This window comes from Ceratotherium simum, chromosome 4, assembly GCF_057802395.1.
Source record: "Ceratotherium simum simum isolate JZ-2026a chromosome 4, ASM5780239v1, whole genome shotgun sequence".
NCBI lineage: Eukaryota > Metazoa > Chordata > Mammalia > Perissodactyla > Rhinocerotidae > Ceratotherium > Ceratotherium simum.
Genome location: NC_141903.1, coordinates 59,358,422 through 59,373,421, shown reverse-complemented (window position 1 = coordinate 59,373,421; position 15,000 = coordinate 59,358,422). Strand labels below are relative to the sequence as shown.

The window sequence follows — 15,000 nt, the reverse complement described above, 5'->3', positions numbered from 1 at the left end:
TGCACGCGCTCCGCTGCTGGCCGCCCCGGGTTTGGATCCCGGGCACGCACCGACGCACTGCTTCTCCGGCCATGCTGAGGCCGCGTCCCACATACAGCAACTAGAAGACTGTGCAACTGCGACGTACAACTATCTACTGGGGCTTTGGGGGAAAAAAGGAGGAGGATTGGCAATAGATGTTAGCTCAGAGCCGGTCTTCCTCAGCAAAAAGAGGAGGATTAGCATGGATGTTAGCTCAGGGCTGATCTTCCTCACAAAAAAAAAAAACAACAAAAAACAAAAAACGAGAGGTGGGGTGGGGCTTTCCAGGCAGAGAAAAAGAATGGGTGAGAGGGAATGTGGAAAATTGAGACTGGGAAGAAGTTAAGTCTGGCTAGGCTACATTGACAGGTTTAAGGAAGTGGTGGGAGAAAAAATAGAATGAGGCAGGGGCTGCTGAGTGCCACCACCATATGCTAAAGAATTGACATGTAAGCTGCAGAGGTTGAGGAGCCACTGATGTATTCTAAACAGAGGGTAGGAAAGACCACTCTAGAGGCAGTCACGGGGAGTTAATGCCCGAGGCAGGGCCAGTGGTTAAAAGGCTACTGCAACTGTCCAGTTGAGAACTGAAAAGGATCTAAATTAGGGCAGTGACAATGAGAGGAGAGAAGAAGAAACAAATCTAGAAGACGTTTGGGAGGTGGGAATTCCAAGACCTGGAAGGATGTAGAAATTTAAGTGGAACACTTGTGCCAGAATCCTAAGCTGAGGGGTAGGTGAACACTGTTGGTAGCAAACAGCACCCACAGCTCCCTCCTTCCTTCCTGACTGAACCCCTCCCCCATACAGCCATTGCCTCAGGCTGATTCCACCCCTCCCCAGCCCCAGGGAGGATCTGTTGCCCTAGAAGTGATCCCACTGCCATTATGGCTCAAGAATGGCCAGAAGACTCCCTCTGTTAAAAGATACGAGGGAAAGTCAGCTGGAGGACTTCTGGAGAAAGTGTCGTCTATCCTAAAAAAGAGCAGTCTCTATTCCTATCTCGCATATTGCCATGTAAGAATATCATTTCCAGAACCATTTAGCCATCTGCTACCACTCGCAGATGACCCTGACTCCCAAGATGGCAGAGCACAGAAGAGAGGGAGAGGAGCTGGGGACTTGATGTCATCAACCTACCCTGAACTCCTCTCCTGGCCCCCAGATTCCCTGAGAGGTAAGCAAATAAATTTCCTCATGTTAAAGCAGTTTGCAGTGGGATCTACTGTAACTGGGAATCAAAGCATCTTAAATGATAAAGATGAACTGTGGCCTCATTCGCCAAACTAAGCAGCACAGGAAGAGAAGGTCTGGAGGAAGCAGAGGGGTAGCGATGGCGGGCTCAGGCATCTAGTGTGAAATCCAGTAGGCAATCAGAAATAGAAATCAGGTAAGAAGAAGGAAGTCTGGACTAGTGTACCGATGTGGAGTTTCAGCATTCCACTGGCAGCTGAGGCAATATGAGTAGACACAGAGATCTGACAAGTCACTGGTATCTATGAATATTGAACCACCACTGCTCCCCCATTCTAACAACCACCACGCCCCTCAGAGAGCCAGCATCACTTTGGGCAGGAGAGGGGGATTAGATATCCCAAATTGGAATTCAGAAAGAAATTTATTAGCAAATAATAGATCCTTCATAATAATAGCTATCATTTATTGAGCATCTTTTATCCTATGTGCCTAAAATTCTTTTATCAAATTCTTACAATCATCCTATGAGGCAGGTATCATGCCCCTCAGCTTACAGATAAGAAAACAGAGACTAGTTCAAAGAGGAGTCAGTCGGCCAGTCACAAGGCAGACCAGGGTTTGAACACAGGGCAGGGACGGGGAGAAGGGAGAAACTGAAAGTGACAGCACCCACACAGCACCCCACTTAGAAGGCTGGTTCGGGTGCAAAGTGTGAGGGCCTGGACTAAGCTGGAAGCAGTGAGGATGGTGGAGAAAAACCAATGTCGACCACAATTAAGGCAGATGAGGCTCCAAGACTGCTTCTCAAACACGGCTCTGAACGCAGGTCAAAGTGGGACCTAGGTGGTTTAAAAACTCAAACCTGTCTCTCTGGGCTAGCTGAGGGACCTGGCTTTCATTCACGTCACTGTTTGTATGGAAAGCTGTATTCTACACAAGTTACTTTCTAACCAACTTCGGGGACACCATCCCCACAAAGTTGGGAACTCTCGGCATTACTAACCTTGCTTTCTCATGTGCTCAGAAAGGGTCATTTCTAAACACTCTGCTGCTGCATTGAGTTCCCTCCTTGGTCTCGGTCCTGCCATCTGACCTTTAGGTTGTTGTCTGTGGGGGCAAGCAGTCAGCCCCTCTCGGCCTTCCTTGCCTGCCCCCATCCCCCTTGTGCTAACCTCTTGGCAAGTCAATATCCTTGGAAACAAACTTCTCACACCTTTGGAAGCCACTGCCAGGCCTTTTCATGTCTTCAGGAAAGCCTCTGGAGGAGCTGTCTCAGCCCTTGGGGAATCCCTTAGCAAGAGTGTTTAGTTACAGAGAAATGGATTAACAATAGGCAGCATTAAGGAAGAGTAGCTGTTTCACTTAAAAAAAAAAAAAAAAAAAAAAACAGGAAATACATACATGGCTCAGAGGGCACAGAAATGCAATCCACGTTTTTGAGAATGGTACAGACTCTCCATATTGTAGTTATAGGCTTTTTGACTCACAAACTAAACTGACTGGTTCCTGACCTTAACACACCTAGCCTATACCCACAACAAGTGATAATAGACGCCTGGTTAATCCTAGTATAGGAAAATTAGAAATAAATCTTGTGATCCAGAAGCAAATGGCAGTGGCCAGCCCCGTGGCTTAGTGGTTAAGTGCGCACGCTCCGCTACTGGCGGCCCGGGTTCGGATCCCGGGCGTGCACCAACGCACCGCTTGTCCCGCCATGCTGAGGCCGCGGCCCACATACAGCAACTAGAAGGATGCGCAGCTATGACATACAACTATCTACTGGGGCTTTGGGGAATAAAAGGAGGAGGATTGGCAATAGATGTTAGCTCAGAGCCTGGGCATGGATGTTAGCTCAGGGCTGATCTTCCTCAAAAAAAAAAAGAACTGTTGCCTTCACTTTAAAAAGAAAAAAAAAAAAGAAGCAAATGGCAGTTACTCATTATAGCCCAAAGCAGGCTGACTAGGAGGGTTACGTATGAGATTTACTTGTGACTAAAATATCAGAGACAAAGATCAGCCAAAGCAGTCAATCTCAGAGAGGCTGGAAGGGCGTGGCAAATCTGACCTCTGACTTTTCGTGTTTATAGCAGGCCTGCAGAAAAATACATTGCGCATCGGAATGACAAACTTATAATTTATCATAAAAACCAATATTTAACTTCTTGACACTATCTTTTCCATTTAAGCCTTAGAGCGGTGTCAGATGAGGTTTATGCAAGCTTCAAGAGTAAAAGGGGTGGGACAGCAAGATTAAAAATTATACTGATGGTCCCTGATTGTGTGAACTCACACTGTGAAACCAACTAACGCTGTTCTCAAATGGTTTACAGGCTAGGAGACAAGGAAGAAAAGTAACTACAGTATAAGGATCTAGTATCCCTTCTTGAAATACACCCTTCTTCCAAAAGATTCTCAAGCTGTAAAGGGAAAGTTATATTTTTTAAAAAGAGAGAGACAGAGAAAGACTTAGTTACCTCTACAATACAAAAATGGTGTGACTCCTGTTTTCTGAAAAAGCTGCTGGCAGCTCTTCAATGTGCTGCATGCACTCAGTCCACTGCACCATCTCATTTTCTACCCATTATCAATACAAAAATTAGAGTATCTTGGCAACAGATTTTTCAAAGTGAGATTCACTTTATTCTAGGATCTTTTCTAGTAAAAATAAAATGGTGTAGCAACCTCATTATCCAGAAGATTTTCAATATGGCCTATTCCAACTCTAACTCTCCATTCATTCCTCTATTCAAATTATAGTTAATAAGCATCTATTACACGAGGTGTACAGCTCCAGCTGCTGGGGATCACAGGTAGGGGCTCACAGGCTGCTGGAGGAGACACAGGTGTCCAGAAATAACGCTTGCAATGCAATAAGTGCTGTAACATGTGCGAGGCCCTGACCAGCGCTTAACTCTGCCTGGGCAGGCTAGGTTGAAGGCTTCCCAGCAGACGGGACACTTGATTCAAGTCTTAAAGGATGGTTCAGATGAGTTTGTGCTTAAGGACAGACAAAAGGGTACACACCACTCAGTGGGAACCCCATGCATAAAGGCACAAGAGAGTCAGGTATGTTTGGGAGACCGAGCAGTTCTGCATGCCCACAGAGCAAGTCATTTGGGTAGGCAGGGCTAGATCTGGTAGGGTGCTAACTTAATGAAGGCTAGACTTTATCTGCAGACAGGAATGAGGTTCTAAATGAAGAAGGAGAGAATGAGGCAAGGAGGAGAGAGAATAAAGTTAACATTTTCTGGGTGCTTACCATATGCAAGGCACTGTGGACGTATAAAGCAGATACTATTTTGTCCCCATTTTACAGATGGGGAAACTGAGACTCAGTGAAGATAAGTATCTTTCTGAAGGCCCCACAGCTAGTAAGTAATCAAGGGAGCCAAAATTTAAACCCAGGTGGTCTGACTCCAGAGCCCATGCTTTTAATCACTTCACAATATTGCTCCTAGTATAAGGATATTAAGCAAGTTAAAGACCCAGATATCATATTATTTTCACTCACATATGAGGTACATGACTCAACTCTCCAAAAGAGAAAAAAGAAGGCAGCCAAAAGTTAGCCTGCATCCAGTGTGGAAGGCTGAGCACCAAACACATAAGAATAAAGGAAGCTGCGATCTTCTATGGCAGTGGTTGTCAACAGAGGGTGATTTTGCTCAATGGGGGCCATTTGGCAACATCTGAGGATATGTTTGGTTGTCACAACTGGGCAGGAGGTGCTACTGGCTTCTCTGGGTAGAGGCTAGGAATGCTAAGTATCCTACAGTGGACAGGACAGCCTTCCACAACAAAGAATTGTCTGGCCCTACTCTGAGATACAATCTGACACAAACCATGAAAGAAAAGATGAGTATCCCCTCTTGTTTGTGTCTTAATAAAAATAGCAAACCACTGTCCATGTGGCTAATCCAAAGTAGAGTTGGGACTTCTGTCCTTGCAATTTAGGTTTAGCTTTATCACCACTTGCTATGATCTGAATGTTTTATGGTCTGAATTTTTACATCCCCCCCAAAATTCATATGTTGGAAACTTAAATCCCAAGGTGATGGTATTAGGAGGTGGGGCCTTTCGGAGGTGATCAGTGCTCCTATAAGAGAGGGCCAATAGAGCTCCCTAGCCCCTTCTGCCATGTGAGAACACAATAAGAAGTTTTCAATCTAGAAGAGGGCCCTCACCTGTCCATGCTGGCACCCTGATCTCAGACTTCCAGCCTCTAGAACTGTGAGAAAGTTCTCGTTTTAATTCACCCAGTCTAGGGCTGGCCCGGTGGCGTAGTGGTTAAGTTCCCAAGCTCTGCTTCAGCAGCCCAGGGTTCACAGGTTCGAATCCTAGGGCACAGACCGACACACTGCTCATCAAGCCATGCTGTGGCAGCATCCCACATTCAAAATACAGGAAGATGGGCACAGATGTTAGCTCAGAGCCAATCTTCCTCAGCAAAAAGAGAAAGATTGGCAACAGATGTTAGCTCAGGGCCAACTTTCCTCATAAATAAATAATTTTAAAAATTCACTTAATTCACCCAGTCTATGGTATTTGTTATAATAGCCCAAAAGGACTAAGGCACCACTCATGCTCAAAAGCAACAAAAGCTATGCATTAGTTCAAGTTTAGTTCAAGCTTAACATTATAAAATTCAAGAACAATTATATTAATGGGGCTGCAAAAAGTGTGGTCCACCATCAACTAAGAAAATTATAAATACCTGGGGAAAGACAGCCATTAGCTAGCTGCTGGAAATAACAAACAATGCTTTCCTCCTTAAATTGCTTTTAAATTACTTTCAAATTACTTTCAAACCATGGATGATTGAAGGTATTTTTAATAATTTTTTTTCAAGAAAACAAACTTCTTGTAAAATTGAGGGGGCATTTAAGGGCTGAGGATCTAATGTATAACATGGTGACTATAGTTGATAATGCTGTATTGTATAACTGAAATTTGCTAAGAGAGGAGAACTTAGGTGTTAACAACAACAAAAAGATAAATATGTGAGGTGATAGATGTGTTCATTAACTTGATGGTGGAATGGTGAGAATCCTTTCACAATGTATATGTATATCAAATCATGTTATACACTTTAAATATATTACAATTTTATTTGTCAATTATGTCTGGATAAAGCGGAAAAAATACTTTGAATCATTTTCTAAAGACAAAAAAAATTTTGAAGAAGCATTTATATACTAGTTCATCTACATGGCCACAACATGAGATATCATATTTGAATTTTAGAAACTTCGATACAGGGGCAATCTGGTGGCACAGTGGTTAAGTGCACACACTCAGCTACGGCGGCCCAGGTTCGCAGGTTTGGATCCGGGCACCCACCGACGCACCACTTGTTAAGCCATGCTGTGGTGGCGTCCCATATAAAGTAGAGGAAATGGGCACTGATGTTAGCTCAGGGCCAATCTTCCTCAGGAAAAACGGGGAGGATTGGCATCCGATGTTAGCTCAGGGCTAGTCCTCCTCACAACAAAAAACAAGAAACTTAGATACAGTGTGGAGGAGGGGTACTGCTATCCCAGTCACATCTAATTTACTAATCAATCAAGACCCACAACTAATCTGACATTAACAAAAATGTTGGTGTACGATTACTTGCTTCAACCTATGTTTATAAGACCCCTGATTCTACCTTATATCAAAAAGATGTAGGTGTTCACATATATACTAACACAAAGCACTTTTTTCCCCTATCTTCTTAGACATTTTCTTTACCAGTCCAAATGGAATGAAAATTACAATTCTAGGTAAGTGAGATGCATACAATTTAAGTCCCCACCTAATTGTCTTTCTAGTTTATTAGGAAGTTTCAGATCAAAGCATCAAAACTGACTCAGAATATTCCCTCGGGAACCTCAGGATGATTAGAAAGTAACTTCATTTAAAAGTTAATGGACAAATTGTACACATTAACTGTGTGAATTGTATGGTATATCTCAATAAAGGTGTTTAAAAAAGTTAATGGAATTTCCATTTCACTGTCATATTGGTTTCATTAATTTAACCAAATACATCAAGGGAAAAATGAGCACCTCAGTGTTTATTACATTTCTACTCAGAGGACTAAAATCTTGCTAAAATGAAAATACTAATCTAGTTCACAGTTGCAGCAGCAATTACAAGGACTAAATTTGCAATCAAACCTTGTGATTTTTTTTCCTCTGAAAACCTTTTGCTAATCAAATGACAATCCATAAAAGTAGTTTGAGCCACATTCAAGGTTTGCTTTCCAAGAGAACAAAAAGAAAGATCTCTACCTCCCCCAGCACAGACAACTAGAAAGCATGTAACAAAAGTTTCGCTGAACAAACATTGCTCAAAAAACCAAGAGACCAGCCACAGTAGAAATTCTTACTTAAATAAACAACAGAGATAGCAGCAGAGAACAAACAGCCCAAAACTATTGTGGGGCTCAACGCACAACCAATAGTGTTGAGCTTATGTAAACTTGCGTTTTTAAATGTTGGGTAGGGCTTGAACTACAAACTGAGTGCAAAAGACTTCCTGCTTGTCAAGGTGAGGTTACCGCTAACGCAAGTTAAGAAGGCAAATTTCTACATAACATTAGAATGAATACAAAGACATGGTCTTTTACCTTTCTGTTTTTTAAACAGAAAATTATTTTCCATTTAAATGCTACTCATCTTAAATATAAGATGTATAACTACTGTCTTCAGGCTGAAATGCTTTCCATGGGAAGAAACACATTGATTTTTTTTCTGAAATCGATGGAAAAACTTTGATCTAAGTTGCAGAAAATCACTTCAAAACTAACTTTTCAATGTGTAATTTGGTGCTCAAACAAATCCCAAAAAGTATTTCAAAATGGCCCACAGAAAAAAATGTTTTACCAAGGTTCTCTCATACTAATTCTACTTAAATTTACTACAATTAATCTTTTTTAGCTCACAATGCATTATTATAACAGTAATACAAGCAAATTCTTAACTATTTAGGAATCAGTAAAATTTCTTCCATTAAACGATGAAATGTGTAATTTTAACACAAAACTAGCTGTCTTCATTTCATTTGAGATAGAGTTCAAAAAAAGGTCACTTCAAAATAAGTATTAGGAAATAGTTTTGAAAAATAAAAAGATTTTTCTATTTATTTTCAGGAAAAAACTGGGCTAATTGATGTCACATGCTTAACTGTGATTTTAACTAGTGATAATCAAAATTATCAAGTGTACCATCCCAGGGGGAAAACACCATAACAATAGTCATTGGCTCTTAACTTTGAAGTAATTGTTTACTATTTCATTTACAAACTAAAGCAGGAGTTAAAGAAAATGCCAAGTAGGTAGAGAACAATAACATACACATTTTCATTCAATGTTTGAATACCATCTACATGTGAGATGCTGTTCATACATTATTCCATTTATAAATATACATATTTGTTTAATTTAGTACCTACCACAAGTAATAGGTGCTTAACATGGGCATTTTATGGTAGCATGGTAGTTACAGATAATGTGGTTAACTTCAGCAGACAACATCTGTGTTACACATATGGCCATCAGAATAATCGTGGCATGCTTCTGTGACACCGAAAGAGGCCAACCCTGTCACAAAATGATTACTTCCAACAAAAGCCTGCTTAAATTACTGTTTAGTTGAATGGCATATATTCAGAATAACAGCATTATAAAGTTGCTTTTGCCTTTGAATCACTCACCAATTTTCAACCTATTGGCAAAACAAGATAAGCACCATCAGGTTATAAAAAGTAATTATGGATCAGGATTTCTGATTCATGTTTCTTTTACAAAATTATTCCATTTGATCCCAAGTCTTGGCTGCTCTCTTGACAGAATAATGCACACGTTCCACAGCTGACAGGGGCATGGCTTTCATGATTCAATAGGAAGCTCACACTCCAGAGCACTTTCCACTTTGCACTTCAGAAAGATCTCTCTGTTGTTTTAGTATCAGATCATCAGTTACGTTTCTCTAAATTGTTTCTAAGCCAAAGAGAATCTATGTATTATCAAAAATTTATGATGTTTTTGTGGTTTTTGCTATTTGATTTGCACAGTACACCAAAGAATGTTACCTCCTCTTGTAAAGTAAGTTCTTTTCCTGATTTCACTGGGGGGGGGGGGGGCGGGGGGAGGTGTAACATAAAGAAAAGTTGAAAATATAAAATGAACACCCTCCCCGAAGAGAGTCTTTTATTGGCCTTGAAAGGAAATACCAAATGAGAATCTGACTGACTTCTGCTTATTATAATTACTGGGGAAACAGTATGCAAGACAATTTCCTAAAAGAAAGGGTTAACTTTGTCTTGTGGCTTGAATTGATCATTTTTGCGCCTTTCTCCTGTCAAAGGATGACACCTGTGAAATCAGAATTCTGTACAAGAATGGTAATATCAAAGCTGAAGCTTTTGACCAGGAATAGTCTAGTGTGCATAAAGCTATGTAAAAACTGATTCACACAAGGAAATGCCCAGGCCCTACGCCATTAGGATTAACTTCTGAGATGTCAAGACTAGGAGAGGACAGTTGGCAGCCTGAACTTGATTTCTCAGACTGCCAGCTCTACTAGGGGGGAACAGGGGAACGGGGAAGCGGTTTCCCTTCATCAGATTCAGCTGTTGAGTTATCTAAAACGCCTCAGTGATTTCAAACTGAAGGAGAAAGGGAAACAAAACAACAAAACGTTCCCGATTCTGTTCACCTCCAAGGAGTTAGTTTTTGCAGGAGCAAAACAAGCGCGCAGGCGCGTGCGTCAGGTTGTCCACTATAAACAGAATTCATCAGAACTAAGGAAGTGGATCTCTGCAAACTCCCACAGCTTTTTTGTTTGGGTTCTCTAGGTTAATAGTAGTAATTGCATTTTAATGACCTACAAAGAGGCGCAAACTTATTACCGAGTCGCTTTGAGAGGTGTTTACCTAAATGTGGGGATAAAACCAGTTCGCTTGTGGAAAGGGAAATTATTTTCTGTCCAAACGCAGCATTACCCAACCACAAACCTAGGCGACACAATCACAACTACCCAATAAATGTGTTTCACCGAGTAAACTACTTTACACTATCAAGATAAAAGCTTTCAACAAAGCCGAGGGAAACTGTGCCTTCAACACTGTACTGTATGCAGCCGCTATATTCAATTCTGCGCCTCTTCGGGAGCTGCCGGGGGCCTTAAATGCTTTTGGAGGAAACCGCTGTTGGGAAGAGTTTGGGTCTCAGCTGCAGGATCGTGGGTTGCAGCTGAGAGTTGGTGCGTGGACTACCCTTGGAGACGTCAAACTTACTTTCCTTTAGGGACTCAAAGTTAACCGCCCCCCCGCCAGGTCCCCCCTCTACCTGAGCGCAGGGGGCAGCTGCCGCTCCTTCCCACGGCGCAGAGACGCAGTCGCCCGCCCCGCCCCGTGACAGCCCTCAGACAAAGCCGCAGACCCCCGAGCGCGCCCGGCTGACCCCCGGAACGCGCCCCAGCCCGCGCCTACCTTGATGCCCTGCTGCTGGGTGGTGAGGGTTAACTTAGATTCATCGAGGAGCAAAACTTCGCAGTAAAATTCTTCCGGAACAGCGCAGAAACAGCCCATGTCGGCTGTGGCGTCTCCAGCCAGGCGAGAAAAGCAGCGACCCAGGCGCCGAGCCGTCCCCTCCCCTCAAGCGCGAGGCATTAATTCATTGTCCGCGCCGTGGCGAGGGCGAGAGGAACAGTTCCCGGCAGGGTCCAGGGCCGCGCGGACGAGCCGCCCCGCGCGGGCGGGAGACAAGGGCGGAGAAGCCCCGGAGAGTCAGCGCCCGGGAGCGGCCGGGGGAGCGTCGGCGGAACTGGGCGCGGAGGGCGGCGGCGCGGCCCCGCGCATCCTGCGGCTCTGGCTCCTCCGAAGGCGGGGGCGTCCGGCCCCTCCCGCAGTCCTGGGGACGACAAAAGTCGCCTGGCACTGGGGGCAATGGGCAAGAAAAGGGAGGGACGAGAGCTCGAGGCCCTCCCCGGACTCGTAAGCCCCTACAGCTCTGCAGCCCCCCTCCACCCGCGCCCGCCCGCCCGCCCGCCCGCAGCGCGGCCTCGACGCACCGGCCTCCTCTCCGCCGGCGGACTCCCCTGCGGGCGCGCACTCCAGCTCCGACCCCACCCCGCAGCCCCCGGTCCAGTCCGCCGAATAGGGAGCGCTCGGCTGTTCCTTTGTGTCAGGGGTACCCACGATGTCCCAGCCCCACTGCAGGGGCAGTGGCGAGGGTCGTCACTGAGTCTGCTACCCCACCTCCCCAGACCGCGGGCCCCGAGAAGTCCGAAGAGGGTTGGAAAGGGCAGCGGGCTCTTTACCGAGACCGGGGAGTGGAGGTCAGCTCGTTGCGGGGCGCGGCTTGCGTCTGGGGACCCCCGAGCTCATCACGGGGCGCTGTGTGTGGCCAAGTTCAAGCTCTCCCTCCGCGAACGCCCTGCAGCGGCGGCGAGAGCTGCTCTTCCAGGAGATTCAGAGAAGCAGGGAGTCGAAGGACTTGCAGGCGGGCGCCCCGGTTGGGAACGCGGCGGGCGGGGGTGTGCCCTGGGCGTGCCAGGCCACGGCGGCTCCGGGGAAAGTTCTCTTGGTGGCGCGGGGGGTGGCGCCCTGGGCGGGAGCCGCCCAGGTGCAGCTGGGCCGACCCCGACGTCTGCAAAAACCCCCGGAGCTTCGCAGCGGCCCAGTGGCCGAGGCAGGGGGCGCCTCTTCTGGGCGGGGTCTCGGCTGGGGGCGGAGGGCGGAGCGGAGGTGGTCAAACGGCGAGGTGCAGGCAGGTCCGCACGAGAAGCCGCGCGCGGCGCCGGAGCCGCCGGCGCGCCGGGCGCCTGGCCCTGCTCGCTGTGTCCGTTTCTCGGGAGACCAGAGGGCTAGCTCGGGGAGGGCAGGACGCAGCTCTGCTCGAACCCCCGCGTTCGGCGCTCCCAGTCCCACGCCCTCCGCGCGGCCGGCCGTGTCCAGGGCTGGCGGGCACAATAGCTCTGAGGCTGCAGTGACCCCTGGTGGGTCCTCGTGTCCGTGCACAGGCAGCCGAGGCTGAGCTGCGGAGGAGGCAGGGCCCCGCTGGCCTGTGGAGCAGGTGCAATCTGTGCTCTCCAGCTGGGAACCAGCAGCGAGTTAATGCGAGTCGCAGTTAGAGGAGACCCAAGGGGAGGACGCGGAGCAGGGTTGGTAGTAGGTCTCCCAGAAAACTTCTCTACTTTATATGGGTATTAGAAAGAGCAAGGCGTAGTTGGCATCAGACATAGTTTTGAGTTCTACCACTTATAAGCTAGGTAGCCAAAGCTCAAAAAATTTGCTGAAAACCCGGACGTTAGTACCTTAAAAAAAAAAAAAAAAAGGCCAGCGTCCGCAGCACAGTAGAATGGAAATGAGCAATCTGCCGCTTTTCCTTCCTTAGTGATTGGCCACAAAAGACCTTGTGTTGGCCCCTTCCTTGCTGTCGCAGTCCCATCTGAACATGAATTAGCACAACTCCGGAAGTGCGATATAAACCCGCCATGTTTGGTATGAACTTTACTTAAGGTTATGAATCAAACCCTGTTTTATCTTCCAAGCTTTCTGTGAAATGGAAGCAGATTTTGACTTTTTAATCAAATTCTGTGTCCAGCTTTGGGTTGTATTGTCAAAGTTTTGCCTGACATGAGCTGACACCTTATGATTATGGATTTTAGCGTCTTGTAGACGCTTTCCTTTTCTGTAATATAATACTCCTGATACAGATTACCCAATGTGATTGAAAGACTTCATAACAGGTTTTCATTCTTTATCACAGTATCCAACAGAGCCACCTAAGCTTGCAAAAACAAAAGGTAAGGTCCAAGTGGAAGCATGTGTTTCCCAGTTTTGAGTTTTGCTGCCACCTGTTTTATGTCCTTCAATTTTGTGTTTTTGTTTTTGTTATACCCCCAATGGTAATGGAAAGCCTGGGGTTTTGGGGTGAGGCAGGGATTCTGTTCCAGGCTCCTCACAAGGAAAAGTAGGAAGCCATGAAGTCCCCTACGTATGCACATGTTTCTGAATGAGGCATTTTCTTTTCCATTTCTTTATCAGGGACTGGAGAAGAAAATAAATTCATTTAACATAACATTGGAGTTTCCTAGAGATAATAGGAAGATTCCACAGGTTTTTTCGTTGTTTTGTTTTGTTTTTTTCTTAACAGTATTATTGAGCGGCTGGCCTGGTGGTGTAGTGGTTAAGTTCCCATGCTCAGCTTGGGCAGCGTGGGGTTGAAGGTTTGGATCCCCACGTGGGCCTCACACTGCTGGTCAAGCCATGCTGTGGTGGTGTCCCACATACGAAATAGAGGAAGACTGGCACAGTGTTAGCTCAGGGACAATCTTCCTCAGCAAAACAAACAAACAAACAAAAACCAACCAGTGTTATTGAACTATAACTGGCATACAATAAACTGCATTTATTTAAGTCCCTAAGTGCCCTACTGCAGGCTTCTGTGGCTCTGTTCAGTTTGACATGGCCCTAGCTCACCCTTCAGAGGGAAATTCCAAGCCCTGTAGTCCACTTGACTCTATAAAGAACCCTAGAGTTTCTCCTTTTCTTGTTCTTCCCTTAGGGTTAAATATTGCCAAAATCCAGCGGGCAGTTCCTCCTCTCTCGCATCTCCTGGTTGAGAGAGAAGATGCCACAGAGTCATGATAAAAGAATGTTTTAGGAGTGCCATGTGCCAGAATATTCTAAAAACATTTTTCACTTAAACATCTGAACAATCATATGAGGTACTATCACCACACCCAACCCATTTTGCAGTTGAGGAAACTGAGGCGCAAAGAGTTTATATAAACTGTAGAAGTGTGTTGTGGAACCAGAATTTGACAGATGCAGTGTAACACTGGTACCTAAACTTTTAACCACACACTCTGCAGCTTCCCACAGCCTCTAGCTTCATCCAGTATCCTGGGCTTGGGTGGGGAGCACCTGAAGCTTTTGCCACCCACACTCAGGGTGGCTGCACCCTTAGAAGTTCTCTCTCAGTGACCTTCAAAATGCTAGAGCTCCAGTAACTGGAGACATGGTCCCCAAGTTCTCTTCAAAAGTCTTCTGTGGCTAAATATTCATAAAGATTTTTAATTATTAAAGTTACAAATAAATTTCCTGTCATAGGCATGGCAAAAATGCACAAGGTCTTTAAACATCTTGAAAAGAAAGTAAATTCTTTTTTTTAATATTAATGGACACCTTTGCCCTTTTTGTGAGATGTTTTGTTTTTGTTTTTGTTTTTGTTTTTTTGAGGAAGATTGGCCGTGAGCCAACATCTGTTACCTATCTTCCTCTTTTTTTTTTCTTTTTTTCACCCCAAAGACCCCAGTACATCATTGTATATCCTAGTTGTAGGTCCTTCTAGTTCTGCTATGTGGGATGCTGCCTCAGCATGGCTTGATGAGCAGTGAATAGGTCCGCGCCCTGGATCCAAACCGGTGAACCACGGGCTGCCAAGGTGGAACGCGCAAACTTAACCACTGTGCCACCCAACCAGCCCCAAGAAAATAATTCTTTGGTGATTGGTTTACCATCATTTTTCTACCTCACCTTTGACTTCTAGCCCTAGTTATGCCGATTTGGACACCAAATAGGAAGGGAAGATGGAGGGAAGGAGGGAAAGACGAGAGGGGAGGGAAGGAAAGAACTAGGGACTTGTTGGAGGAAAATGTCATTGGACAGGGTAAAGTATTTTTCAGTGATTCACAGTGTGTGCTTATATTTCATCTACAATCATGTAATTCTTAGAGTTCATTTTAAAAAAAGGTTCACATCAGTCTTTGCCAGAGGCCTGCTGACCTA

At 45.3% G+C, this 15,000-nt stretch overlaps 1 protein-coding gene across 3 annotated transcripts in view; it reads right to left on the bottom strand.

The window, feature by feature from the left end:
• Window positions 1–12,020, bottom strand: part of EPB41L4A (erythrocyte membrane protein band 4.1 like 4A) — a 242,249-nt gene extending 230,229 nt beyond the window's left edge. For 2 of the 3 annotated variants that reach the window (XM_087429928.1, XM_087429929.1), the window contains exons 1-2: window positions 11,526–12,020; window positions 10,696–11,116 (exon numbers count right to left, since the gene is read on the bottom strand). In XM_087429928.1, the coding sequence (XP_087286054.1) occupies window positions 10,696–10,794 (99 nt within the window). In that variant the 5' untranslated portion in view covers window positions 10,795–11,116; window positions 11,526–12,020. The remainder of the gene's footprint in view (window positions 1–10,695; window positions 11,117–11,525) is intronic. The other variant, XM_004420315.3, reaches the window with a different exon arrangement.
• Window positions 12,021–15,000: the final 2,980 nt, after the last annotated feature.